The sequence below is a fragment of the Nematostella vectensis genome, chromosome 8 (assembly GCF_932526225.1).
Source record: "Nematostella vectensis chromosome 8, jaNemVect1.1, whole genome shotgun sequence".
Classification (NCBI taxonomy): domain Eukaryota; kingdom Metazoa; phylum Cnidaria; class Anthozoa; order Actiniaria; family Edwardsiidae; genus Nematostella; species Nematostella vectensis.
The window spans coordinates 3,267,131-3,290,497 of NC_064041.1; the positions used below are offsets into that span (position 1 = coordinate 3,267,131).

At 39.4% G+C, this 23,367-nt stretch overlaps 1 protein-coding gene and 1 non-coding gene across 2 annotated transcripts; one reads left to right on the forward strand and one right to left on the reverse strand.

The window, feature by feature from the left end:
* Positions 1-7,138: 7,138 nt before the first annotated feature.
* Positions 7,139-12,280, reverse strand: LOC5507441. Its single transcript, XM_032376091.2, has 3 exons — positions 11,983-12,280; positions 9,854-10,244; positions 7,139-9,231 (listed from the first exon to the last, which is right to left on the reverse strand). The coding sequence occupies exons 2-3, from the start codon at positions 10,202-10,204 to the stop codon at positions 8,797-8,799; spliced, it is 786 nt and encodes a 261-aa protein (XP_032231982.2). The 5' UTR covers positions 10,205-10,244; positions 11,983-12,280; the 3' UTR covers positions 7,139-8,796.
* A 5,247-nt stretch (positions 12,281-17,527) lies between these two features.
* LOC5507428 lies at positions 17,528-20,413 on the forward strand. The gene is made up of 2 exons (XR_007312581.1): positions 17,528-17,720; positions 20,131-20,413. It is a non-coding gene; the product is annotated as an uncharacterized LOC5507428 (transcript).
* Positions 20,414-23,367: the final 2,954 nt, after the last annotated feature.

Sequence of the window (23,367 nt, forward strand, 5' to 3'; positions counted from 1 at the left end):
ATTTATTTTGTCATCTAGAATAACGCCTAAGTATTTGACATGGTCTTTTTTTCCAGGGTAACAGTTTCATCACCTTTCGGGAGTACTATTTTTATTTCCGTATTTAATTTCTTTTGGGCTGATTTAATTATCATAAAAGTAGTCTTTTTAAAGTTTATTGACAGTTTGTTTGCATCGCACCAGTTCTTAACATTGCTTAATTAATTGTTGATAAGTATTTCGAGATCTTTTGAGTTTTTATTAGAGGCAAAGACATTTGTATCATCTGAAAATAACCGGAAGAATAATTTATCAGAAGAATTTATGATATCATTAATATATAGTAAAAACAATAAATGTCCTAGGGTACTTCCTTGAGGAATCCCACAAATCACTGTTTCTAGGGAAGAATCAGTACCATTAAGGGATACAAACTGTTTTCTATTTGATAGATAACTAGAAAACCAATTTAGAGGGGTCCCACGGATTCCATAAGATTCAAGTTTCTATAAGAGTATTACATGATTCACAGTATCAAAAGCTTTAGCAAAGTCGAGGAAGACTCCACATGTATAAAGATTGTTGTCTATTGCTTTTTTAAAATTTTCTGTTATTTCTGCTATGGCTTGCTGGGTTGAGTTGCCTTTCCTGAATCCAAATTGGCATTCAGTGAGGATGTTAAATTTCTCAATATAATTGATAAGTTGTTTGTAGACTAGTTTTTCGAATATTTGGTTTAATGATGATAATGTAGAAATGGGCCTTTGTCAACTGGTGTTACTTTTGATATTTTTAGTATATCTGGAACTACTCCTTGTAAGAGGGACAAATTAAAAATAGAAGTTATTGCCTCACTGATACTTGAATTTGCTAGTTTAATGAATTTTATTGGGACACCAATAGTAGCTTTATTAACTTTAAGGTTCTAAATAAGATCTGATACTTCGAAAGTACAGATGCCCCTAAACATGAAGCTACTGGTGAATGTCCGTTTAATAAAAGATGTGGGTTCTGTATCCGTAGTTGGCAGTTTATCAGCGAGAGTTAGTCCTACATTGATAAAGTGTTCATTCAATTTGTCACATATGTTTTTTGTATCAGTAAAGCATTTATTGTTATAGACTAGTTTCGATATACGTGTTTTCGATATAAGTGTTTTCCTTTTTATCCCTGTCAATTAATATGCCAATTACCTTCCAAGTCATTTTTAAGTTATCTTTATTCAATGAAAATTGAGAGTCAAAGTAATTTTTTAGCTGCAGCCATTATTCTGTTTAATTTGTTGTTATATGTTTTGTATTGTTTAATCATTACAGGGTCACCACTGAAAAAGTGTGATTTATATAATTTGTGCCTTTGTTTGATTGAAACAAGGATAGAATTAGAAATCCATTGTTTCCTGAGTTGTTTCATTTTGGCATTGGAAGCTTTCTTGATAGGAGCATGTTTATCTGTGAGTTTTTTCAATACATTGATAATAGAGGACATACTTTCATTGACATTTGTATTGACAAGAGACATAAAATTGACTTTTTCCAAATCTTCAAGTAATTTTTCTTTTCTAAAGTTGGTGAAATTCCTGTAAAATTTCTTCTCATTAGAAGAAGGAAGGGTAGTAGTGAAAGTGCAGAAACATGGGAGATGGTCTGAGATATCAGCAAGACAGATACCAGATTTAATTGTTTTGCTAGGAACATTAGTGTAAATATGATCTATTAGAGTCTTAGAATGGTATGTAATTCGTGTTGCTTTTGTTATTAGTGGCATATATCCGAGAGAGAATAGCATGTCAACATAGTCTGAGACTTGGTTACTAGAACTGTAGTGGAGAAAATTTATGTTATAATCACCAGTTAGATAAGCCTCTAATCCTGATCTATTAATTAAATCAAGTTTCTGGCTAAGGAGTTGTTGAAATGTTTTTAGAACGCTCTCTGGATGTCTGTAAATGCATCCAATGATAATATTTTTTTGGTTAATTCTTGGGACTTAAAAAAAAACAGGTTTCAACACCAGAAAAATCAAATTCAAAATCCTGTCTTTTAATTATTTGTATATTTTTTTTGATATAAATTCCTACACCCCCAGCATTTGTTGGAGAGTGTTTACTAATGAATTGATAGCCCGGGATTGAAATATTGGTAATGTTCTTTTCATTTAATTTAGTTTCGGAGATTGCAATAATACTGGGCATTAACTCACACATAGTGAGAATATCGTTTAACAGTGGCATGTTTTTTTAAGGCTGCGTGTATTGCAATGAAATATAGAAAAATTATTGGATCCTATTTGCAAAAGATTTGAAGTTTTTTTAACATCATAATACTTCGATTCTATATAAGAAAACACTTCTTCATTTGGAGTAGAGTCATTTTTATCAGGAATTTCCATAATGTCTGCATAAAGGTCTTTTGATGCTAGCGTTTGACTACACTCATAAATCCAAGTACCGATCTCCCTACGGAGTTCAAAATCTGATAGGTTTGAAAAAGGTAAATCTAAGCCTTTTACTGTTATCTAGAGGATAAATTATTATTACAAAAGTTGAAATTTGCATGTTGGCTGAAGTAAGCAACAAGTGAGATTCCCTAGAGATCAATTCTATACTGATAAATACTAGAGTTACATTTAAACTCTGCAGATAAATACTTCTAGATTCAGAATAATATGCTATACTTAGCTTGGCTTGGTATGTGAATAGTGGAGTTGTTTAGTCAGGTCTGAAGGTGGCAGCTTCATAAATGCCTCAAACTTTGCAAGATCAGCGGGTGAATCGAACCTATATGTCTTTGTACTATTCGCCGTTTGCTTTAAATAAATCCGACCATTGTAAGACCAGATATATTTCCACTGCAATTTCTTCTTAAGCTTGTTGATCGTTCCGAACAGTTTTTTTCCTGGACGGTGTCAGAGATTCGGAAATATACACTTTGTTGTCACTTTTCAAGGCAAGCGAAGAAATGCTATAGACTTTACTGCCAGCGATTTCCTTTCTGTTGCCATAGAATTTATTTCTGTCATCCCAACGCGTAAATTTGACAATAATCTTGTCATCTTTCTCTTTATCAAACGTTGGTAGGACATGAGCCGTAGAAATGTCCTCGCTTCTAGATCGAGGCCCATTTAGTGCAAGAACAATATCTTCACAGGTTACCTCTTCGGTTGGCAAAATCCCTGAGATCTCAACGCAATCTCTTCTCAAATACTGTGTCATCGACAGAGCACTCGAGATCAAACTGATCTTTACGGAGGTCGTTCACTTTCTTTTCTAGGCCAATATGTTTGCCGTTTGATAATTGCACTTGACCGATCAGTGTGTCATATTTCCCGGACAAGAATGAGAGTGAAGACTCCAACTCCTTGATCTTTCCTTCAAAATCCGCTAATTTGGCCTTGAAAGGCTCCAACTCACTATTGATCAGGGCTTTAACATCCTCCAAAGATACCATGATAGAAATCGAACGATAAATACGATAGATACGAAGGCTACACAATTAATTTTAGCCAAACTTTGGCAGCTACAAAAAACATGGCCGATCACGTTGGCGCGTGATCGCGCAAAAAAAAGATCACAAAGCCTTCGTAACTTCCACATTCAGCCCTAAGGACGGCATTTACCTCCAGATTACAAAGCCTTAGTTACTTCCACATTCAGCCCTTGGCACGGCATTTACCTCAAGATTACAAAGCGTTAGTTACTTCCACATTCAGCCCTATGCTAGGCATTTACCCCAAGATTACAAAGCGTTAGTTACTTCCACATTCAGCCATATGCTAGGCATTTACCCCAAGATTACAAAGCGTTAGTTACTTCCACATTCAGGCCTAAGCACGGGATGCACCTCAAGATTAAGCATTAGTTACTTCCAAATTTAGCCCTATGCACGGCACTTACCTTAAGATTACAAAGCGTAAGTTTCTTCCACATCCAGTCGAAACAAGTTTTATACTCGTATGAGTGCTAGCTGTTGAATGGGACTGCTAGGTTTCTATTTTCTATCGTTTCCACATTCAGTCGAAACAAGTTTTATACTCGTATGAGTGCTAGCTGTTGAATGGGACTGCTGGTTTCTATTTTCTATCGTTTTGACCGTTAACTGCTACAATGTCTGTGCAAATCAATAAATAAAAGCCTTTCAATTTACGAGCTAGAGGTTTCTATAGTTCTTTCTGTGTTTGTGTAAATCTATTAATAAAGTCTTTGAATCTACGAAAAGCGTGATTATGAAATAATCAAATCTACATTTATGGCAGGGCCCCTAGGTTAAACACGCTAAAGCAACTTCAGATTTATTGTCCATGTTTTGCTTGCTACATGCTGTCCAACTTTTAAGATTGATACCTGCTTTTGCTAATCATTGCTTTCGCGAATTGATAATAAAACAACAGGATTTGATAGTTTTCCCCTGCACGGAAACCCCGAAAACATGGAATTTTCATATCATAGCCGCCATCTTAGATTGTAAGCTGCGCTTGGGAGGAGAGAGGAGGAAAAATACGTGGTCAGGCATTTGATGAGATAGGGAAATGTAAAAACACGCTGAATAACTTCATTTATCTGCCTTGCTTCACATATCAGATATATTTTTTATTCGTTACCTGGTTTGCACACAGGCAGCCCAAGGCTACTATCAGTGGTTTATAAAAGTAATGTATGGGGAAATTTATATGTTAGGATGAAAAAATCCATCGTGAAAATTAAAACTATAAACCTTTTGTTAGTCTTCCTTTATTTCAATAAAGCTGGAGATTCGATAGGTAAACTTCGAACACACTACTTCTAGCCCCGCACTCCCCCCCCTCCCAAAAAAAAAAAATTAAACAAGCCGCCAATCCAGCACCAAAATACTTTAAAATCCACCCACCTAATTCACTACTAGTCCACCTCCGTGAATTGTATAAACAAGATATTGATAAGATGCTCGAAGCAGGTGTCATAGAACCTGTGATCACACCTACAGACTGGGTGAATAGCATTGTTTTGTTATAGAAAATCAATGGTAAGGGGGAGATTACAAAGATAATGGTATGTTTCCCTTGACAAAGAAAGCTCATAGCTCACAACATTTGGAACACCATTTGGAAGGTTCAAGTTTTCCAGACTCCCATTTGGACTAGTAGTATCGCAGGATATTTTCCAAAGACAATTCGATATTCGTGTATGGGTCCACTGAAAAGGAGCAAGACCGTAACTTGACAAACCTTTTGGTGAAAATCCAAAAGGATTGTGTTCAATGCTAAAAAGCTTCAGATCAAGTGCAATGAAGTTAGTTTTTTCGGACACACATGGAGTCCGGAAGGGGTCCGCCCAGATAACAAGAAGGTGTCTGCGATCCTAGACATGGAAGCACCCAAGGACACTAAAAAACCTTCAGAGTCTCTTAGGCTTAGTCAACTACCTTACGAGTTATTCAGGGCATCTCGCCACCTTTACAGCACCCTAACGCGAGCTCACAAAGAAGGAAAGTGTATTCTTATGGGGCCCGACACGACTCAAGCAGGTGATTCGAGAAGGTGATTCAAGCAGGTGATTCGAGAAGGTGATTCAAGCAGGTGATTCGAGAAGGTGATTCAAGCAGGTGATTAGAGAAGGTGATTCAAGCAGGTGATTCAAGCAGGTGATTAGAGAAGGTGATTCAAGCAGGTGATTCGAGAAGGTGATTCAAGCAGGTGATTCAAGCAGGTGATTCAAGCAGGTGATTCAAGCAGGTGATTCGAGAAGGTGATTCAAGCAGGTGATTCAAGCAGGTGATTCGAGAAGGTGATTCGAGAAGGTGAAGATAGAGATATCATCCTTAGGAGTACTTCGATATTTTGACCCTAAGGAAGAGACAGTCATACAGACCGATGCATCTCTGAAAGGTGTTGGCGCTGTCCTCCTACAAGATGGACAGAACCATAGTAATATCGAGCGCAAAGCCTTGGGAAATAAAGAATGTTAAAGGGCCTGATGTCCCATTTGGTGATACATTTTCCACAGACTATCACCTCAACCGGCACCGCCAAAGGGACAGCTACCTAGGTTAGGGTTAGGGTTAGGATTAGGGTTAGGGGCAGCTACCATCCACTAGCTGACTTACATCAGCAAAGTTGCAGCAAATAAGAGACCTGACCACTAGTGACCCAACTCTAAGCCAGATCAGAGACACCATTTACAAAGGATAGCCAGAGTCCAGAGAAAAGTGTCTAAGTATGGAATTTTTCTCGAGGGATAGAGCATTATCATACCACCTACCCAATTACTAAGGATGCTATAAACCTTGTAAATACCTGCCAGGCATGTCAGAAACACTAACGACACAACCCGAAGCAACCAATCTTACAGCCAGAACCACAAAGTTACCACTGGCAGAAGGTGAGCTCTGACCTATTTGTTTACAAAGGGAAAAATTACTTTCTTGTAGCAGACCAGTACAGTAAGTTCTCAATAACAAGGAAGTTAAGAGTGCCGTGGGAATCACCACCTCCCTTGTTGTTATCAACCCCTTGAAGAGCATATTCTCAGATCATGGTATCCCAGCACAGCTGTTGTCAGATGGAGGACCACAGTAAAGCTCAAATAAGTTTGAACATATCCTCTGCTCACCACATTATGCACAGTCAAATGGCTTTGCTGAACGAATGGTCTAGACAGTAGGAATGTGATGAGAAAAATAAAGATCCCTACCTTAGCATTAGCCTAAAGCCACCAGCAGAGTTGCTGACAAACCGAAAATTCAGAACAACACCTCCAATGGCACAGGGCCCTCCCTAACCAGAAAGAAAACCTCCACAGACGCCAGTTAAATCAGGAACAGAATTACAACCGCACTGCAGGACCAAGTCTGACACCATTTGAACCTGGACAGCCTGTACGTAAGTTCAACCACCACTCAAAGACATTGCAAGGGGCAGTAGTTAAGCCTGCTAAAGAGCCGCGGTCGTACAAAGTGTGAAACAAGAAAACCGAAGATGTGTATCGCCGCACAAGGTCTCAGCTATGTATCATCACCACTTCGCTTCAGCTGAAAGTCTTCCTGTCCGACCGCCTGATGTAACCACACCGCTCGACATTCTGGATTTCGCAACCCATGCGATTGGTCCAGCGGCTACTGGTTACACAATGAGATCTAGAGCCCCAGACATCCTGGATATTTAAATTAACACTGGTCACACGTTATATAATAATAGAAATTTATTATTGTTGATGTTTGCCAAGCTCCTTGAACATTATAAAGAGGGGGATGTTACATTACCAGCATGTATTACGTTCTTCATTATGCTAATTTGAACATGTGTTAATCAAAGCGAGACTCAAGAATTAAACCCTGTTTTAGTTCATGAAATTCGACAAATAACTAACGCTTTGTGATTCTGAGGTAAATGCCGTGCTTAGGGGTTATCGTAAAGCGCAACAACGCTGTTTCACAGAGTTGTTCAATATACCTTTTCAACCTCGTGTTGATTTATAACTTGTCTACACCACGTCTACGCAGACCATCTAGTTTTTGTACAGTTTGTCTGTAGTCTTCCTAGTTATATCAGTTTGCACCGGTAATCTTATTAACTGAGTATTTTGTAAATGAAAACTACACATATTCACACTGTCACTCTATCGAGGTCAACCCCCCTATCAAGGGAGCTTGACTCGAGTTGATTCCATTCTTCCTGAATTCGTACCTGGTGTGTCTAAGGCAAAAGTGATTCCCCACTTCCGGTTATGATTTCAAAAATAACATTACCCAGGGAAGAGTTTTACACAATTTTACCATGCACATGGCTCCATTTCGTTGTTGAATCAAAAGATAATACAATAATAATATATAAATTATTATTAAATAATAATAAATGTTTCAAAAGAATGAATAAATCATTCAAAAAGATGAATATTTCATTTAGTCCATGTCACCACAAGCCTCCACAATAAATGAAACACGTAAATAAAAATAGAAATGAAATTTAATAACGTAACTAAATAAAAAATAGAACATTTATTAAAATTTTTAAGTTTTTCGGTGGTCAAAATGTAAGCAAGAACGCAGGGAAATGTCCAGAAAGCCATATGTAACAAAAAATAATGCCCCCTTCCCCCTATGTCACTGACCCAAGCTCCTAACGATCCAGCGAAAAGCTACATCCGCCCGTGATATGAGTAGTACTACAAGAAAAGCTCTCGTAAGCGACCATCCTTAGGGACTTGAAATTGTGATGGTTACAGATCTGGCAGTTTACGAGAGCCAATCACGCCGCCATTTTAAGCTCCCGCTCAACGAGACGCAAAGAATCCATTTCCATCGGCTAATTCAAACGAGTAACCACGATATATTCAATGAAATATCGTTAATCAATAACGTATCAGACAACTGTCGTAGATAATTATTTTGGGGTTTTCTTGGGAATAAATAGCTGTATTTAAAATAGGGAGTGGCTGATGGACATTCTTTTAAAAAAAACAAATTAAAACTTTGTTGGTGGTTTAAAATTGTGATCACTCAGGAGCTGGTCGCTTAGACTTCCACTGAAGTTGTATAAGCAAGAGATATAAGCAAGTTAATTTTTGTTCTCGGCAATTATGTTATATCCTTCAACACAGCGCACCTGCAAAAGCTTTTCTAGCCCCGCAAAGGTTAATAAAGTGTCTGTTAGCCGCCATTTTGTCATCATAACAAAGCGGAAAGCATTTACTGATTTGGAGAAGCTGCCGCGATATTTTCAACTGAATGGGGAAATGAAATACGATAATTTATTTTCAGGTGGATATTTTGAGATATTTTCCCCAAAAATGTGTCTACCGATATTTGGAGAAACGATGACAAAGGTGTGGCTTATAAGAGCTCTTTAAATATCCTTATCGTCGCCCTCATCTCGTTCATTGAGCAAACTATAATAGCTAACATCGACTTTGAACGTCTTGAAATCCCCGTGAAAGCTGATGATGTAAGTCGCAAGTGCTAAGAGTGAGACGAGTTCGAGAAGAGCTCCTCCCACATGGATCGCATAGCCATCTTCGCCCTTCTTCCAGTGCGACTCAAAGCCCACGTTATCATGTCTGTTATACTTGTTATGACAAAACGTCTGTAAAACTACAAAGCTTAAAGACGATATACTATAGATGACTGAAATGAACATGCGCAGTAGAAATATTCCATTCGATGCGCGTCCAACATGGGCGATCTTGTATGTCAAGATGGTATTGAAGGCCAAACACGGAAATCCGCCGATGTAGATGAAGCTGCTTGCCACATAGTGTAAAATCTGGCTTCGGTCGGCGTGCTGTCGATTAAGAAACAAACGGGGACCTTCAGCTATTTTTGTAAACCCCAAAACAAGCAATAATGATTGGAAGCTATTCACACTCGACTCGAGAGCCGTATTCAAGCCGAGAGATTTATTAGAGAGCCGTGTTCAATATAGATGCATGCATATTAATACCCAATCAATAGTCTTTATTTTTTACAAAAGGTACATTTTTTTAGCCCAATCTTCTTGATTTGCTGATTTTACAACGTTTTCACTAAGACACAAGTGCAAAGGTAATTTTACCAATTCTCACTGAAATGCAATAGAAAGCAAAATAGAACGCAACTGGTTGATTTTCTTGTGCTTGTACTTGCGCTTGTTTGACTGACTAGTTCTAACTTGTGTTGCGCTTGCGCTTGTATTTGCAAAGAGCAAAGATATATAACATAACATATAAAGATAACAATAAAATAAATATAACAAAGAGCCACCGTACTGGAGTTATTGGTCTGGGCCGGGTACCTAGAAAGCAGGCTAGCGCTTACCCAGGGATACGTAAATGTCCTTTTTAACCGATCAAATGGCAAGCCGTTCTTATCGCGGGCTAAGCGCTAACCTGCTTGCTAGGAACCAGCCTGTTTTACAAGAAACTTACCGTCGGTGACGCATAGCGGAAAGTAGCGACCGCTGACACACCAAATAGCAAAAGCACACCACTAGTGAGAGCACCATTGTTTAACGCCCGCCATGCGACCAATCCTTCTTCTTTAGCAATCGTGCTGACGTGTACGTGATACAGGGATATCAACAGCAGTGTTGCTATGACATCAAGTATGAGAACGAGGCTGAATATAGAGCCACCTGGCTCGTAAGCGGCGGTCAAACTGATCTTGGGGAACAGCGGGTGAACCTGACCTAGAGCCACGGCGCACGAGTATGAGACGACAATACTGGTCAGCAGTAGACTGCATGAGATCGCGGGCAGCCAGCGAACAAAGGCTAACATGTTGACTTTCGCAGGCGCAAAACTCTACAAGATCGTCAACCTACGTTAGAAAAATCATCAATGTACTATATATTTCAACGTCGCATTTTTTTACTCGCGCGCAATTACCGCTCATACAGTCGCGCACACTTCTCGCTCATACACTCGCGCACACTTTCCGCTCATATACACGCGCACACTTCTCGCTCATATTCACGCGCACACTTCTCGCTCATATTCACGCGCACACTTCTCGCTCATATACACGCGCACACTTCCCGCTCATACACTCGCGCACACTTCCCGCTCACACACTCGCGCACACTTCCCGCTCATACACTCGCGCACACTTCCCGCTCACACACTCGCGCACACTTCCCGCTCACACACTCGCGCACACTTCCCACTCACACACTCGCGCACACTTCCCTCTCACACACTCGCGCACACTTCCCGCTTCTTCCCTCGCGCACACTTCCCGCTCATACACTCGCGCACACTTTCCGCTCACACACTCGTACACACCCCCGCTCGTCTTTTGGGCAGTAAATTAATCGTAATTGAATAGTGTTTGATTGGTTTGTATTGTTCAAACAATGACTTATTAGTTGTGTGCCTTGAGTGTATCGCTACGAGGGAAACCCTTGTCATTCCCATGAACGTTAACGTTAACGGATAATATAGCTTTAGAAACCGCCTAAAAGACAATGGCAACTTATTATTTATATCTTTAGTTTATTTTTCGACATGGTCCAGTCTTTTTTACTAAAAAGGCAAACTTGCACAATACAATTCGTTAAGAAATCACGCATTTTTTTTAGACATTTTTCTAATGAAAACAATCAGTCAATCGCAATCAATTCTCAGGGCACGCAACCGATCTGTTCCTATTTATGTGCTAAAATGCCTTACCATTACTGGCTGGGAAAAAAAGGAATGGATATTTTTTTCCAGCAATTTTTAAAATGAATATTTTCGACATCAGAACATATTCAAACGGCAAAATACGCCATTTTAACGTGTTTCGGGAATGGGGGTTCGTTGTTTGCCCTTTGTCCTCCTTGGTCCGGGCTAGAATTAAAAAGACGGCTAGCATTTACAGATCTAGCAAAAAGCCAACAGCATAGGAAAAGCAAGTGTTGATTTTTTGCTCATTTATTGTGGTTTTTAATATTTTTCTTTGTCGATACAAAGGTGTTTGCCAAGAAGTTATTTACTCAAAGCGTCATTGCACTGCTGGCTGTTCGGACATTATCTTGTTTTAAATCTTTCGAATTTTTAAAGTAGAATTAAGCCTCTGGATATAAATAACTTAATATATTCGGTTGTCAGATGAAAGTTTTTCGCTCCACTTATTTGGGTAGATGGCCATAACCATGCATAATTTGTTTGAAGATCACAAGGTACACGTCACCAAAAACAGCTAAATAAGTTTTCATTAGTAGAGGGAATAAATAGATCAATAAACATACATTCAGACGTACTAATAACTGGAACATTAGTCAAGTAAAGATTACGGTATATCCATTGTGCATTTGCTTAAACGGGCTAGAAGTAATACAATAATCAAAAATACATGGTTATAGTGTTTCCACTATTTTGTTCTCCACAAATCGTATGTCATTCTATGATATTATTACCAATGACTTAGGATAGGCGAATGATGGCGTTGACAGTCGGACGGGAGACTTGCTGCAGTGAGCACAGCGGGCTACTCACAAATATTAATGTTTGATCCTTAGAAGCAATCATGAGCTTGAAAATGGGCTTTGTTTTTTGTTCTTTTTTTGTTTACTCACCTCATGGTAGTCCTCAAATATTCAACAGAACTAGGGCACTCTTATACCAAACTTCTTTAGGTGCTATCCTGAGGCCAACTTAACACCAATATGGGGCTTGGCGAATATGTTAAATTGTCAAAATATGTTAATGAGTTAAGAATTCTATTAGTTGTTGTAAATGGTTCACGCTTGGAATGTTCACAACAAACTATTGCAGCTCCATTGTATAAGTAGAAAGACTACAAGCAAGCTGTAGAATAAATGCTTTCCAACGTAACAACGTGCAGTTGGAAAGCGTTTTCATTACGGTTCTGAGTATGTGTTATCACATTACGTAATCTTTTGTTTAAATATAACAACTATTTTATATTTTGTAATATTACGTAACTACTTTAGCACTACATATCGTATATACGATAGAGATATGATAATTATTTCATCTCGCATGTTGGACGCTAGTACCACTGTGTAAACAAACTTCATGGTATATTAGATTAAGGCCTTAATCCTCGAGGCTATATAATCAACGCATTCGATCGAGGAATACGTTTCCGGGTTTTTTGCCTATATGGTTTTATCCGGGTTTTCGTATCGGGCGTGTGATTTTGAAGTTGTATTTTCATAAGATTATTGATATTTTTGAATTGTGTAATTGCACTTGCACTTAAGTAATATGTTAGGTATTACAATTTTTAAGTTAAGAATATTTTCTGCATTGTATTTATATACCACGTTTAATTTCTAATAAAATGTGTAGTGGTACCAGTTCGCAGGCACCCAGCACGAGTCACACACATATGGTGTTCTGTTGTTTTTGCTCCTAGGCGTGCGGCTACCAAAGGGTAGTATCGCCCCATGACAGGTAATCCGGAATCCATGAAAAAATGAGATATGGGATCCGGAATCCATGAAAAAAATGAGATATGGAATCCGGAATCCATGAAAAAATGAGATATGGAATCCGGAATCCATGAAAAAATGAGATATGGAATCCGGAATCCATGCTGCTGGGATCCGGAATCCACGAGAAAAAACCCACATGGAATCCGGAATCCAGAACCCTATTGGAGAACCTGTCATGGGGCGAGTAGTAATGAAAAACGAGATTGTCTGCGTAGGCGTGTAGACAAGGTAGTACCTTATTACACTTAATTTTCAAAAACGTAGGAAGAAACCACCGGACAGCCTCTATCTGCTGGTGTGCGTCGGACCATGTGGTCTGCGTCGACAGTTGATTAATTAATAAAACCTTTAAAAGAAAAAGTCGACAACAACGCAGATTTATGTTTTTTAGAACGATATGTCGGCAGGCCAATACCTGCCTTCTTCAGGTTATAAATGAGTTACAATGGCATGTTATAGCTAGTATATGTACAAAGTTTATTGATGATTAACTAACAAAAAGTAAAAATAGTAATTGAGTAAGGAGTGACTTATGGAAGATGGTAAATAGGGTGGTGTGGATTACTAAGTAGCTAAACGGTTTCTTCACGCCTGTTGAGGCCACCGAGTTCAAGAGTGCCAGCGCAAGCTATCAGTGTGGCTTCTCTTGCTTTGCGGATGGAGTCGCGGTTATTTCTTATTTTTTCAATAGGTATGAGCTCTATGTCAGAAGCGGAGTGGTTAGGATTTAGAAAGTGTTCAGCGGCGTGGGTTGGTATGGATCGAGATTGGGAGTCTACAGTTCTGCGGTGGCAACGCGTAGGATTTGTCTCTTGAGAAAAGCGGGTTTATAGCCACGCTTGAGGAGGTAGTTGGTGAGTTCATTGCAGCGGTTATTAAAGCTTTCTTCTGTAGAACAAATGCGGCGATTACGGAGGGCGAGGCTACAGGGGATGGCCTTTTTGGTGTGATGAGGATGGCAAGATGAAAAAAGAAGGTGTTGGTGTTTGTCAGTAGGTTTGGAGTAGAGGTCAGTTTCGATTTTACTATTAACAAGGGAGACATTAACGTCAAGGAAAGGTACATTGTTATAGGAGTGGGGGCTTGTAAATTTAATGGTGGGATGTAGATTGTTAAGATAATCTACAAAAGCGTTCAATTTGTTTAGACCCTCAGTCCATACAACAAAAATATCGTCGATGTATCTTATAACGGTTCTTAACTTCAGGAAGGTCGGCGTTTAATTAATGTAAGATATTTAGTTGTCAAAGATGACGTTGATCTATATTTCGTTATTTTCCTCCGTGACAAGTCCCCCCTTTTTAAACTCGTTTCAGTCCCTGAAACGCATAAGACGGGTAAGACCGTCCTACAAAACTACAAATCAGCGAAGCTTAATTACTCCTAAGCATCAACTAAATCAACAGGTAATAGCTGATAGTTACGTGGGTGAAATAATGTTCATTTGTCCATTATGTATTTCCTATATAGTTCTTTTTTTTTGGTTATGCCCTTATTGTTTGAAATAATAAGAGTAATATATGATTGTCCATATCCGTAATCGTGTCCGTTAATACTTGCATGATCCGTTGACTTGTTTGTATTGTGTACTTGGTTGTCCTGGCGCGCATTTAGTTTTTGTCGGTTGCTCTCACGTCTTGTTGAAGCTGCACTTGTTCTTGTGTTTTAGTGATCTCTTGTAAACTTGATGTTTTCTTGCTTTTTGATGATTGGCTCCGGTTTCTTTTTGTTTCCCTGGTTTTTCTTTGAGTGTTTCATTCTCTGTATCTTTCCTCTTTTTGAGTTTAATAAGACAGTTTGGGCTTTTTGATTCTTTTGAGGTTACACTTGTGGCACGTGGCAGGCACGTGGCGTTTACTGTACGTTGGCTGGTAATCACGACTGACAGCGTAATGAAGAGGATCGTGACATGACATTTGAAGTTAAAACAGCTAGCTTGTCAATGTATGCTGATGACCATCAGCTCTATGTAAAAGGGGGAACAGCTGAGTGCGTGGAACAAATTTTGAACGAAGAAGGACATAAGATATCACAATGGTATAAAGATAATTTCCTCAAAGGGAACTATGATAAATATAGCTTGATGTTGCTAGGCAGAAAAAATAGAAATAAAGACAACCTATCTATACAGGTTAAGATTGATGAAGAAATAATTAAATCGTCTACTGAAATGAAACTGCTAGGAGTGACTCTTGACGATAAGCTGAACTTTAGTCTTCATATCAGTGAAATATGTAGGAAAGCAAGCCAAAAAGTTGGTGTGTTGGTAAGGCTTAGAAATCTAATCCCAGTAGACGCCAAATTACAACTTAAGAAATCAGCAATTTTACCCAATCTCACATATTGTCACACGGTATGGCACTTTTGTAAAGCCGCTGATGCTAGAAAGTTAGAGAGAGTCCAAGAGAGGGCTCTACGCGCAATATTTAATAATAGAACTGACACTTATGCTGAACTTTTAAGGAGAGGGCGATTGTCAAGCTTAGAGAATAGAAGATTACAAGACATTCTTATATTAATATACAAAGTTAGAAATTCCCTAGCTCCTGAGCATATTCAAAGTATATTTTTTCAGCAAGACAGGAGTTACAACTTGAGGAGCGATTTTCCTGTTCCAAGATTTAATACAATCACATATGGTAGACACAGCATAAGGTTTCTAGGCCCCTATATTTGGGGTAAAATAAGTCAGGAACTAGGTGGCGCAGTTGGCAGAGCGTCGCTCTGTAGTGCCTGTGCCTCTCACCACTGGGTTCTGGGTTCGATTCCCGGTTCCGACGTGAGTCGAGTTAGTTGGTCTCGCCTTTGCTCCGAGGGTTTTTCTCCGGGTTCTCCGGTTTTCATCCCTCCACAAAATCAACAATTTCGATCTTAGCTGTGATCCGTGGTCAGACATGAGTTGTATGGCGGCTGCCTGAGGCGCCTTCCTATATGCCTTCAACTCGACCACGTCTGAATCTGCGCTCTCGTAATTCAGCTTCCCAGCTGCAATGAAACTGATTAGCTACTCCAATTTATTTATTTATTTATTTATGAAATAAGACCAGCCTACAGGCTTTTAGGACGGGAGTGCGCACTCTTGATGTGCTTGGCCTGATGGATGGCGCATGTGACTGCATCGCATGCTCATCCTAGTGGGGTGGGCACGTGGGGTGGTCCCGTGTGCTGTCTGACGGTCGGGCACATGAGGAGTGTGCACCACCCTTGTATCATATTTTTATATTAATTTGTTTTGTTATTTATTTATATGTTGCTTGCTGTCTGGCGGTCGGGCACATGAGGAGTGTGCACCACCCTTGTATCATATTTTTATATTAATTTGTTTTGTTATTTATTTATATGTTGCTTGCTTGTTTGTTTGTTTGTTCTCGTGTCTATTTGTATACACATGTCTGTTTACTTGTATCTACGCCTGTGATAGTTCGTCTATATAGTGTCTGTGTATATAATATATTATATTAATATGTATAATACGTATAGTTTTCTATAATATTTTTTAATATTCTAAATATAGCTAGATTAGATTCTAAATCATATTATTTATTAATTATCTGATTATTTATTTTTTATAGTGTCCACAATTAGCTTTTTAGCTAAACACTTTTGACACTTAAATAAAGTTTATGTATGTATGTATGTGTTTAAAATGCATAGGGCTGATATGACATAGAGCAGAATCTGATCCGAGTAGGTTAAGATAACCTCTTGAATCTTATTGATTTGTTCGTTTGCTTTCGCGATCTGCTCTGTCAAACGAGAGTCATAGGTAAGGTATACCTTATCCAGTTCTTTAGCCACTGATTGGTTGATGACCATTTGTGATGGCACATCAAGTGATTTGTGATGGAGAACCAGAGTAAATCGATTCTGGAGGTGCCAATCTACGTACTGAAGTGTATGTGTGAACTCAGACCTAACTTTTCTTCCTTCGTTAAGAAGCGCGAACCGAGAATTGGTGGCCAAATTCCGATTGTCAAGTACCCCTGGAAAAGGGACGCGCCACTCCTACTATCCCACTGGGTGAAGGGTCAACTTTTTACTTTTCGCTATCCTATTTCATAGGAACGGCTAAAGTTACTTTGTCGACATAACTTGACACTACGGTCCTGAAAGACTACGGTCCTGAAAGACTACGGTCCTGAAAGAATACGGTCCTGAAAGACTACGGTCCTAAAAGACTACGGTCCTGAAAGACTACGGTCCTGAAAGACTCCGGTCCTGAAAGACTACGGTCCTGAAAGACTACGGTCCTAAAAGACTACGGTCCTTAAAGACTACGGTCCTGAAAGACTACGGTCCTGAAAGACTCCGGTCCTGAAAGACTACGGTCCTGAAAGACTCCCTTTTTGCGACTGGCTGATTTCTACCCAATTCTAATGCCATAAAAATCCTTATAATTTATTTCACATTTATGATGCCAGTATCAAATGGCTTTGAGGGGCGAACGACGAAGTTTTCTTTCCGACAATAAACCTTGAATAACTATTAACTCGAAAAAATCAATTGTTCGATGTAGTTCGATCGTTATAATACCGAGGACGCAAAATGTTTAACGCGAAATCTAATAACTTTTCAACGCAAAGTTTAATAAAATCATTAACGCGAAATGTAATACAAATGGACTACCCTATTACACGTTAATTTACAATGGAGTTGGAAGAGTTTTGTTGTGAACATTCCAAGCGTGAACAATTTACAACAACTAATAGAATCCTTTTCTCATTAACATATTTTGACAATTTAACATATTCGCCAAGCCCCATATTGGTGTTAAGTTGGCCTCAGGATAGCACCTAAAGAAGTTTGGTACAAGAGTGCCCTAGTTCTGTTGAATATTTCAGGACTACCATGAGGTGAGTGTGAAACAAAAAAAGAACAAAAAACAAAGCCCATTTCCCAGCTCATGATTGCTCGTAAGGATCAAACATTAATATTTGTGAGTAGCCCGCTGTGCTTACTGCAGCAAGTCTCCCGTCCGACTGTCAACGCCATCATTCGCCTATCCTAAGTCATTGGTAATAATATCACAGAATGACATACGATTTGTGGAGTACAAAATAGTGGAAACACTATATCTATGTATTTTTAATTATTGTATTACTTCTAGCTCGTTTAAGCAAATGCACAATGGATATACCGTAATCTTTACTGGACTAATGTTCCAGTTATTAGTACGTCTGAATGTAAGTTTATTGATCTATTTATTCCCTCTACTAAAGAAAGCTAATTTAGCTGTTTTTGGTGACGTGGACCATGTGATCTTTAAAGCCCACACTGTTTCACGTGTGCTGGTGTAAATTATGCATGGTTATGGCCCTGTACCCAAATAGGTGGAGCGAAAAACTTTCATCTGACAACCGAATATATTAAGTTCTTTATACCCAGAGACTTAATTCTACTGTAAAAATTCGAAACAAGATTTAAAACTAGATAATGTCCAAATAGCCAGCAGTGCAATGACGCTTTGAGTAAATAACTTCTTGGCAAACACCTTTGTATCGACAAAGAAAAATATTAAAAACCACAATAAAAGAGCAAAAAATCAACACTTGCTTTCCCTATGCTGTTGTCTTTTTGCTAGATCAGTAGATGCTAGCCGTCTTTTTAATTCGAGCCCGAACCAAGGAGGACAAAGGGCAAACAACGAACCCCCTTTCCCGAAACACGTTAAAATGGCATATTTCGTCCTTTGAATATGTTCTGATGTCGAAAATATTAATTTTAAAAATTGCTGGAAAAAAATATCCATTCCTTTTTTTCCCAGCCAGTAATGGTTAGGCATTTTAGCACATAAATAGGAACAGATCGGTTGCGTGCCCTGAGAATTGATTGCGACACTGATTGTTTTTATTAGCAAAGAGTCTAAAAAAAATTGCAAGATCTCTTCACGAATTGTACTGTGCAAGTTTGCCTTTTTAGAAAAAAAGACTGGACCATGTCGAAAAATAAACTAAAGATATAAATAATAAGTTGTTATTGTCTTTTAGGCAGTTTCTAAATTATCCGTTTTTGAATAGTGTTTGATTAGGTTTGTATTGTTCAAACGATTGCTTATTAGCTGTGTGCCTTGAGATCGCTACCAGGGTAACCCTTGTCTTTCCCAAGAACGTTACATTTTTTCTTAAAAGAAACTTGGAGTCCCCAATTCATACCTCAACCTTTTTCTTAAAAAAATACAACAAAAATGCCATTTTAGAACAATTCACTATCATTCCCGTAAACGTAAGGTTGCGCAAACCAATTATAAGGTTTTGAGATAAAGAAAAAATATTGACAAAGCAATAAAAATAATGTTATTTGATCTGCGATTGATCTTCAACCAGATAAAAATGCACTATTTCCATAAGTATTCAACTTGGCTTTCTATTATTAGTGATAGAAAAATTACATCGAGTCTTGCGCATAAGATTCGGCGTAGTAATAACTGTAACAGACTACAGCAAAATAAGCTGAGAACTTGCGTGCATTCGTTAGTGGATAATTAACCTTAAAATAGAGCGATATATCCGGTCTTTCATCTGCGATAAGTTCACGGTCAGTACAAAAGCTTACGGGCAGAGGTCAAAGAAGTGTACAAGAATTTGTGCGTTTTGGGGGAAGTGTGCGCGAGTGTATGAGCGGGAAGTGTGCGAGAGTATATAAGCGGAAAGTGTGCACGAGTTTATGAGCTAGAAGTGTGCGCGAGTGTATGAGCGGGAAGTGTGCGCGAGTGTATGAGCGGGAAGTGTGCGCGAGTGTATAAGCGGGAAGTGTGCTCGAGTGTATGAGCGGAAAGTGTGCACGGGTGTATGAGCGGGAAGTGTGCGCGAGTGTATGAGCGGGAAGTGTGCGCGAGTTTATGAGCGAGAAGTGTGCGCGTGTATATGAGCGAGAAGTGTGCGCGTGTATATGAGCGAGAAGTGTGCGCGAGTGTATGAGCGGGAAGTGTGCGCGAGTGTATGAGCGGGTAGTGTGCGCGAGTGTATGAGTGGGAAGTGTGCGCGAGTGTATGAGCGGGAAGTGTGCGCGAGTTTATGAGCGAGAAGTGTGCGCGTGTATATGAGCGAGAAGTGTGCGCGAGTGTATGAGCGGGAAGTGTGCGCGAGTGTATGAGCGGGAAGTGTGCGCGAGTGTATGAGCGGAAAGTGTGCGCGAGTGTATGAGCGGGAAGTGTGCGCGAGTGTATGAGCGGGAAGTGTGCGCGAGTGTATGAGCGGCAATTGCGCGCGAGTCAAAAAGTGCGATGTTGAAATATATAGTACATTGATGATTTTTCCAACGTAGGTTGACGATCTGGTAGAGTTCTGCGCCATCGAAAGTCAACATGTTAGCCATTGTTCGCTGGCTGCCCGCGATCTCATGCAGTCTACTGCTGACCAGTATTGTCGTCTCATACTCGTGCGCCGTGGGTCTAGGTCAGGTTCACCCGCTGTTTCCCAAGATCAGTTTGACCGCCGCTTACGAGCCAGGTGGCTCTATATTCAGCCTCGTTCTTATACTTGATGTCATAGCAACACTGCTGTTGATATCCCTGTATCACTTACACGTCAGCACGATTGCTAGAGAAGAAGGATTGGTCGCATGGCGGGCGTTGAACAATGGTGCTCTTACTAGTGGTGTGCTTTTGCTATTTGGTGTGTCAGCGGTCGCTACTTTCCGCTATGCGTCACCTAAGGTAAGTTTCTTGTAAAACAGGCTGGTTCCTAGCAAGCAGGTTAGCGCTAAGCCCGCGATAAGAACGGCTTGCCATTTGATCGGTTAAAAAGGACATTTACATATCCCTGGGTAAGCGCTAGCCTGCTTTCTGAGAACCCGACCCAGACCAATAACTCCAGTACGTACGCAAGCGAGAATCAGTCAAACAAGCGCAAGTACAAGCACAAGAAAATCAACCAGTTGCGTTCTATTTTGCTTGCTATTGCATTCCAGTGAGAACTGGTAAAATTACTTTGCGCTTGTGTCTTAGTGAAAACGTTGTAAAATCACCAAAACAAGAAGATTGGGTTAAAAAATGTACCTTTTGACAAAAATAAAGACAATTGATTGGGTATTCATCTGCATGCATCTATATTAAACACGGCTCTCTAATAACTCTCTCGGCTTGAATACGGCTCTCGAGTCAAGTGTTAATAGCTTCCAATCATTATTGTTTGTTTTTGGGTTTACAAAAATAGCTGAAGGTCCCCGTTTGTTTCTTAATCGACAGCACGCCGACCGAAGCCAGATTTTACACTATGTGGCAAGCAGCTTCATCTACATCGGCGGATTTCCGTGTTTGGTCTTCAATACCATCTTGACATACAAGATCGCCCATGTTGGACGCGCATCGAATGGAATATTTCTACTGCGCATGTTCATTACAGTCATCTATAGTATATCGTCACTAAGCTTTGTAGTTTTGCAGACGTTTTGTCATAACAAGTATAACAGACATGATAACGTGGGCTTTGAGTCGCACTGGAGGAAGGACGAGGATGGCTATGCGATCCATGTGGGAGGAGCTCTTCTTGAACTCGTCTCACTCTTAGCACTTGCGACTTACATCATCAGCTTTCACGGGGATTTCAAGACGTTCAAAGTCGATGTTAGCTATTATAGTTTGCTCAATGAACGAGATGAGGGCGACGATAAGGATCTTTAGCGAGTTCGTATAAGCCACACCTTTGTCATCGTTTCCCCAAATATCGGTAGACAAATTTTGGGGAAAAAAAATCTCAAAAAAACCACCTTAATATAAATTATCGTATTTCATTTCCCCATTCATTTAAAAATATCGCGGCAGCTTCTCCAAATCAGTAAATGAAAATAAATGCTTTTCGCTTTGTTATGATGACAAAATGGCGGCTAACAGACACTTTATTAACCTTTGCGGAGCTAGGAAAGCTTTTGCAGGTGCGCTGTGTTGAAGAGTTTAACATAATTGCCGAGAACAAAAATTAACTTGCTTATATCTCTTGCTTATACAACTTCAGTGAAAGTCTAAGCGACCAGCTCCTGAGCAATCACAAATTCAAACCACCAACAAAGTTTTTTAAAATTTGTTTTTTTAAAGAATGTCCATCAACCACTCCCTATTGAAAATCCAGCTATTTATTCCCAAGAAAACCCCAAAATAACGACAGTTGTCTGATACGTTATTGATTAACGATATTTCATTGAATATGTCGTGGTTACTCGTTTGAATTAGCCGATGGAAATGGATTCTTTGAGTCTCGTTGAGCGGGAGCATAAAATGGCGGCGTGATTGGCTCTCGTAAACTGCCAGATCTGTAACCATCACAATTTCAAGTCCCCAAGGATGGTCGCTTACGAGAGCTTTGCTTGTAGTACTACTCATATCACGGGCGGATGTAGCTTTTCGCTGGATCGTTAGGAGCTTGGGTCAGTGACATAGGGGGAAGGGGGCATTATTTTTTGTTACATATGGCTTTCTGGATACTTTCCTGCGTTCTTGCTTACATTTTAACCATTTTTATTTATTTTCTATTTTTTATTTCGTTACGTTATTACATTTTATTTCTACTTTTATTTACGTGTTTCATTTATTGTGGAGGATTGCGCTGACATGGACTAAATTAAGTATTTATCTTTTTGAATGATTTATTCATCCTTTTGAAACATTTATTATTATTTTATAATAATTTATAAATTTATTATTGTATTATCTTATGATTTTGCAATAATATGGAGCCATGTGCGTGGTAGAATTGTGTAATACTTTTCCCTGAGTAATGTTATTATTGAAATCATAACCGGAAGTGGGGAATCGCTCTGGCCTTGAACAAGCCCACACCAGGTGCGAATTCAGGAAGAATGGAATCAACTCGAGCCAAGCTCCCTTGGTAGGGGGGTTGACCTCGATAGAGCGACAGTGTGAATATTTGTAGTCCTCATTTACAAAATACTCAGTAAATAAGATTACCTGTGCAAACTGATATAACTAGAAAGACTACAGACAAATTGTACAAAAACTAGATGGTCTGCATTGTCATGGTGTAGACGAGCTATAAATCAACACGAGGTTGAAAAAGTATATTGAACGCCTCTGTGAAACAAAGTTGTTGCGCTTCACAAAAACCCCTAAGCTTGGTATTTACCTCAGAATCTCAAAGCGTTAGTTATTTGTCGAATTTCATGAACTAAAACATGGTTTAAGTCTTGAGTCTCGTTTTGATTAGCACATGCTACATGCTCAAATTAACATAATGAAGAACTAGGGCGCAAAAGTGTAATACATACTGGTAATGTTACATCCCCCTCTCTATAATGTTCAAGGAGCTTGGCGAACATCAACAATAATAAATTTCTATTAATATATAACGTGTGACCAGTGTTAATTTAAATATCCAGCATGTCTAGGATTTGTCCTGGATCTTGTGGTGTAACCAGTAGCTGCTGGACAAATCGCATGGGTTGCGGAATCCAGAATGTCGAGCGGTGTGGGAACATCAGGCGGTGGGACAGGAAGACTTTCAGCTGAAGCGAAGTGGTGGTGATACATTAGCTGAGACATTGTGCGGC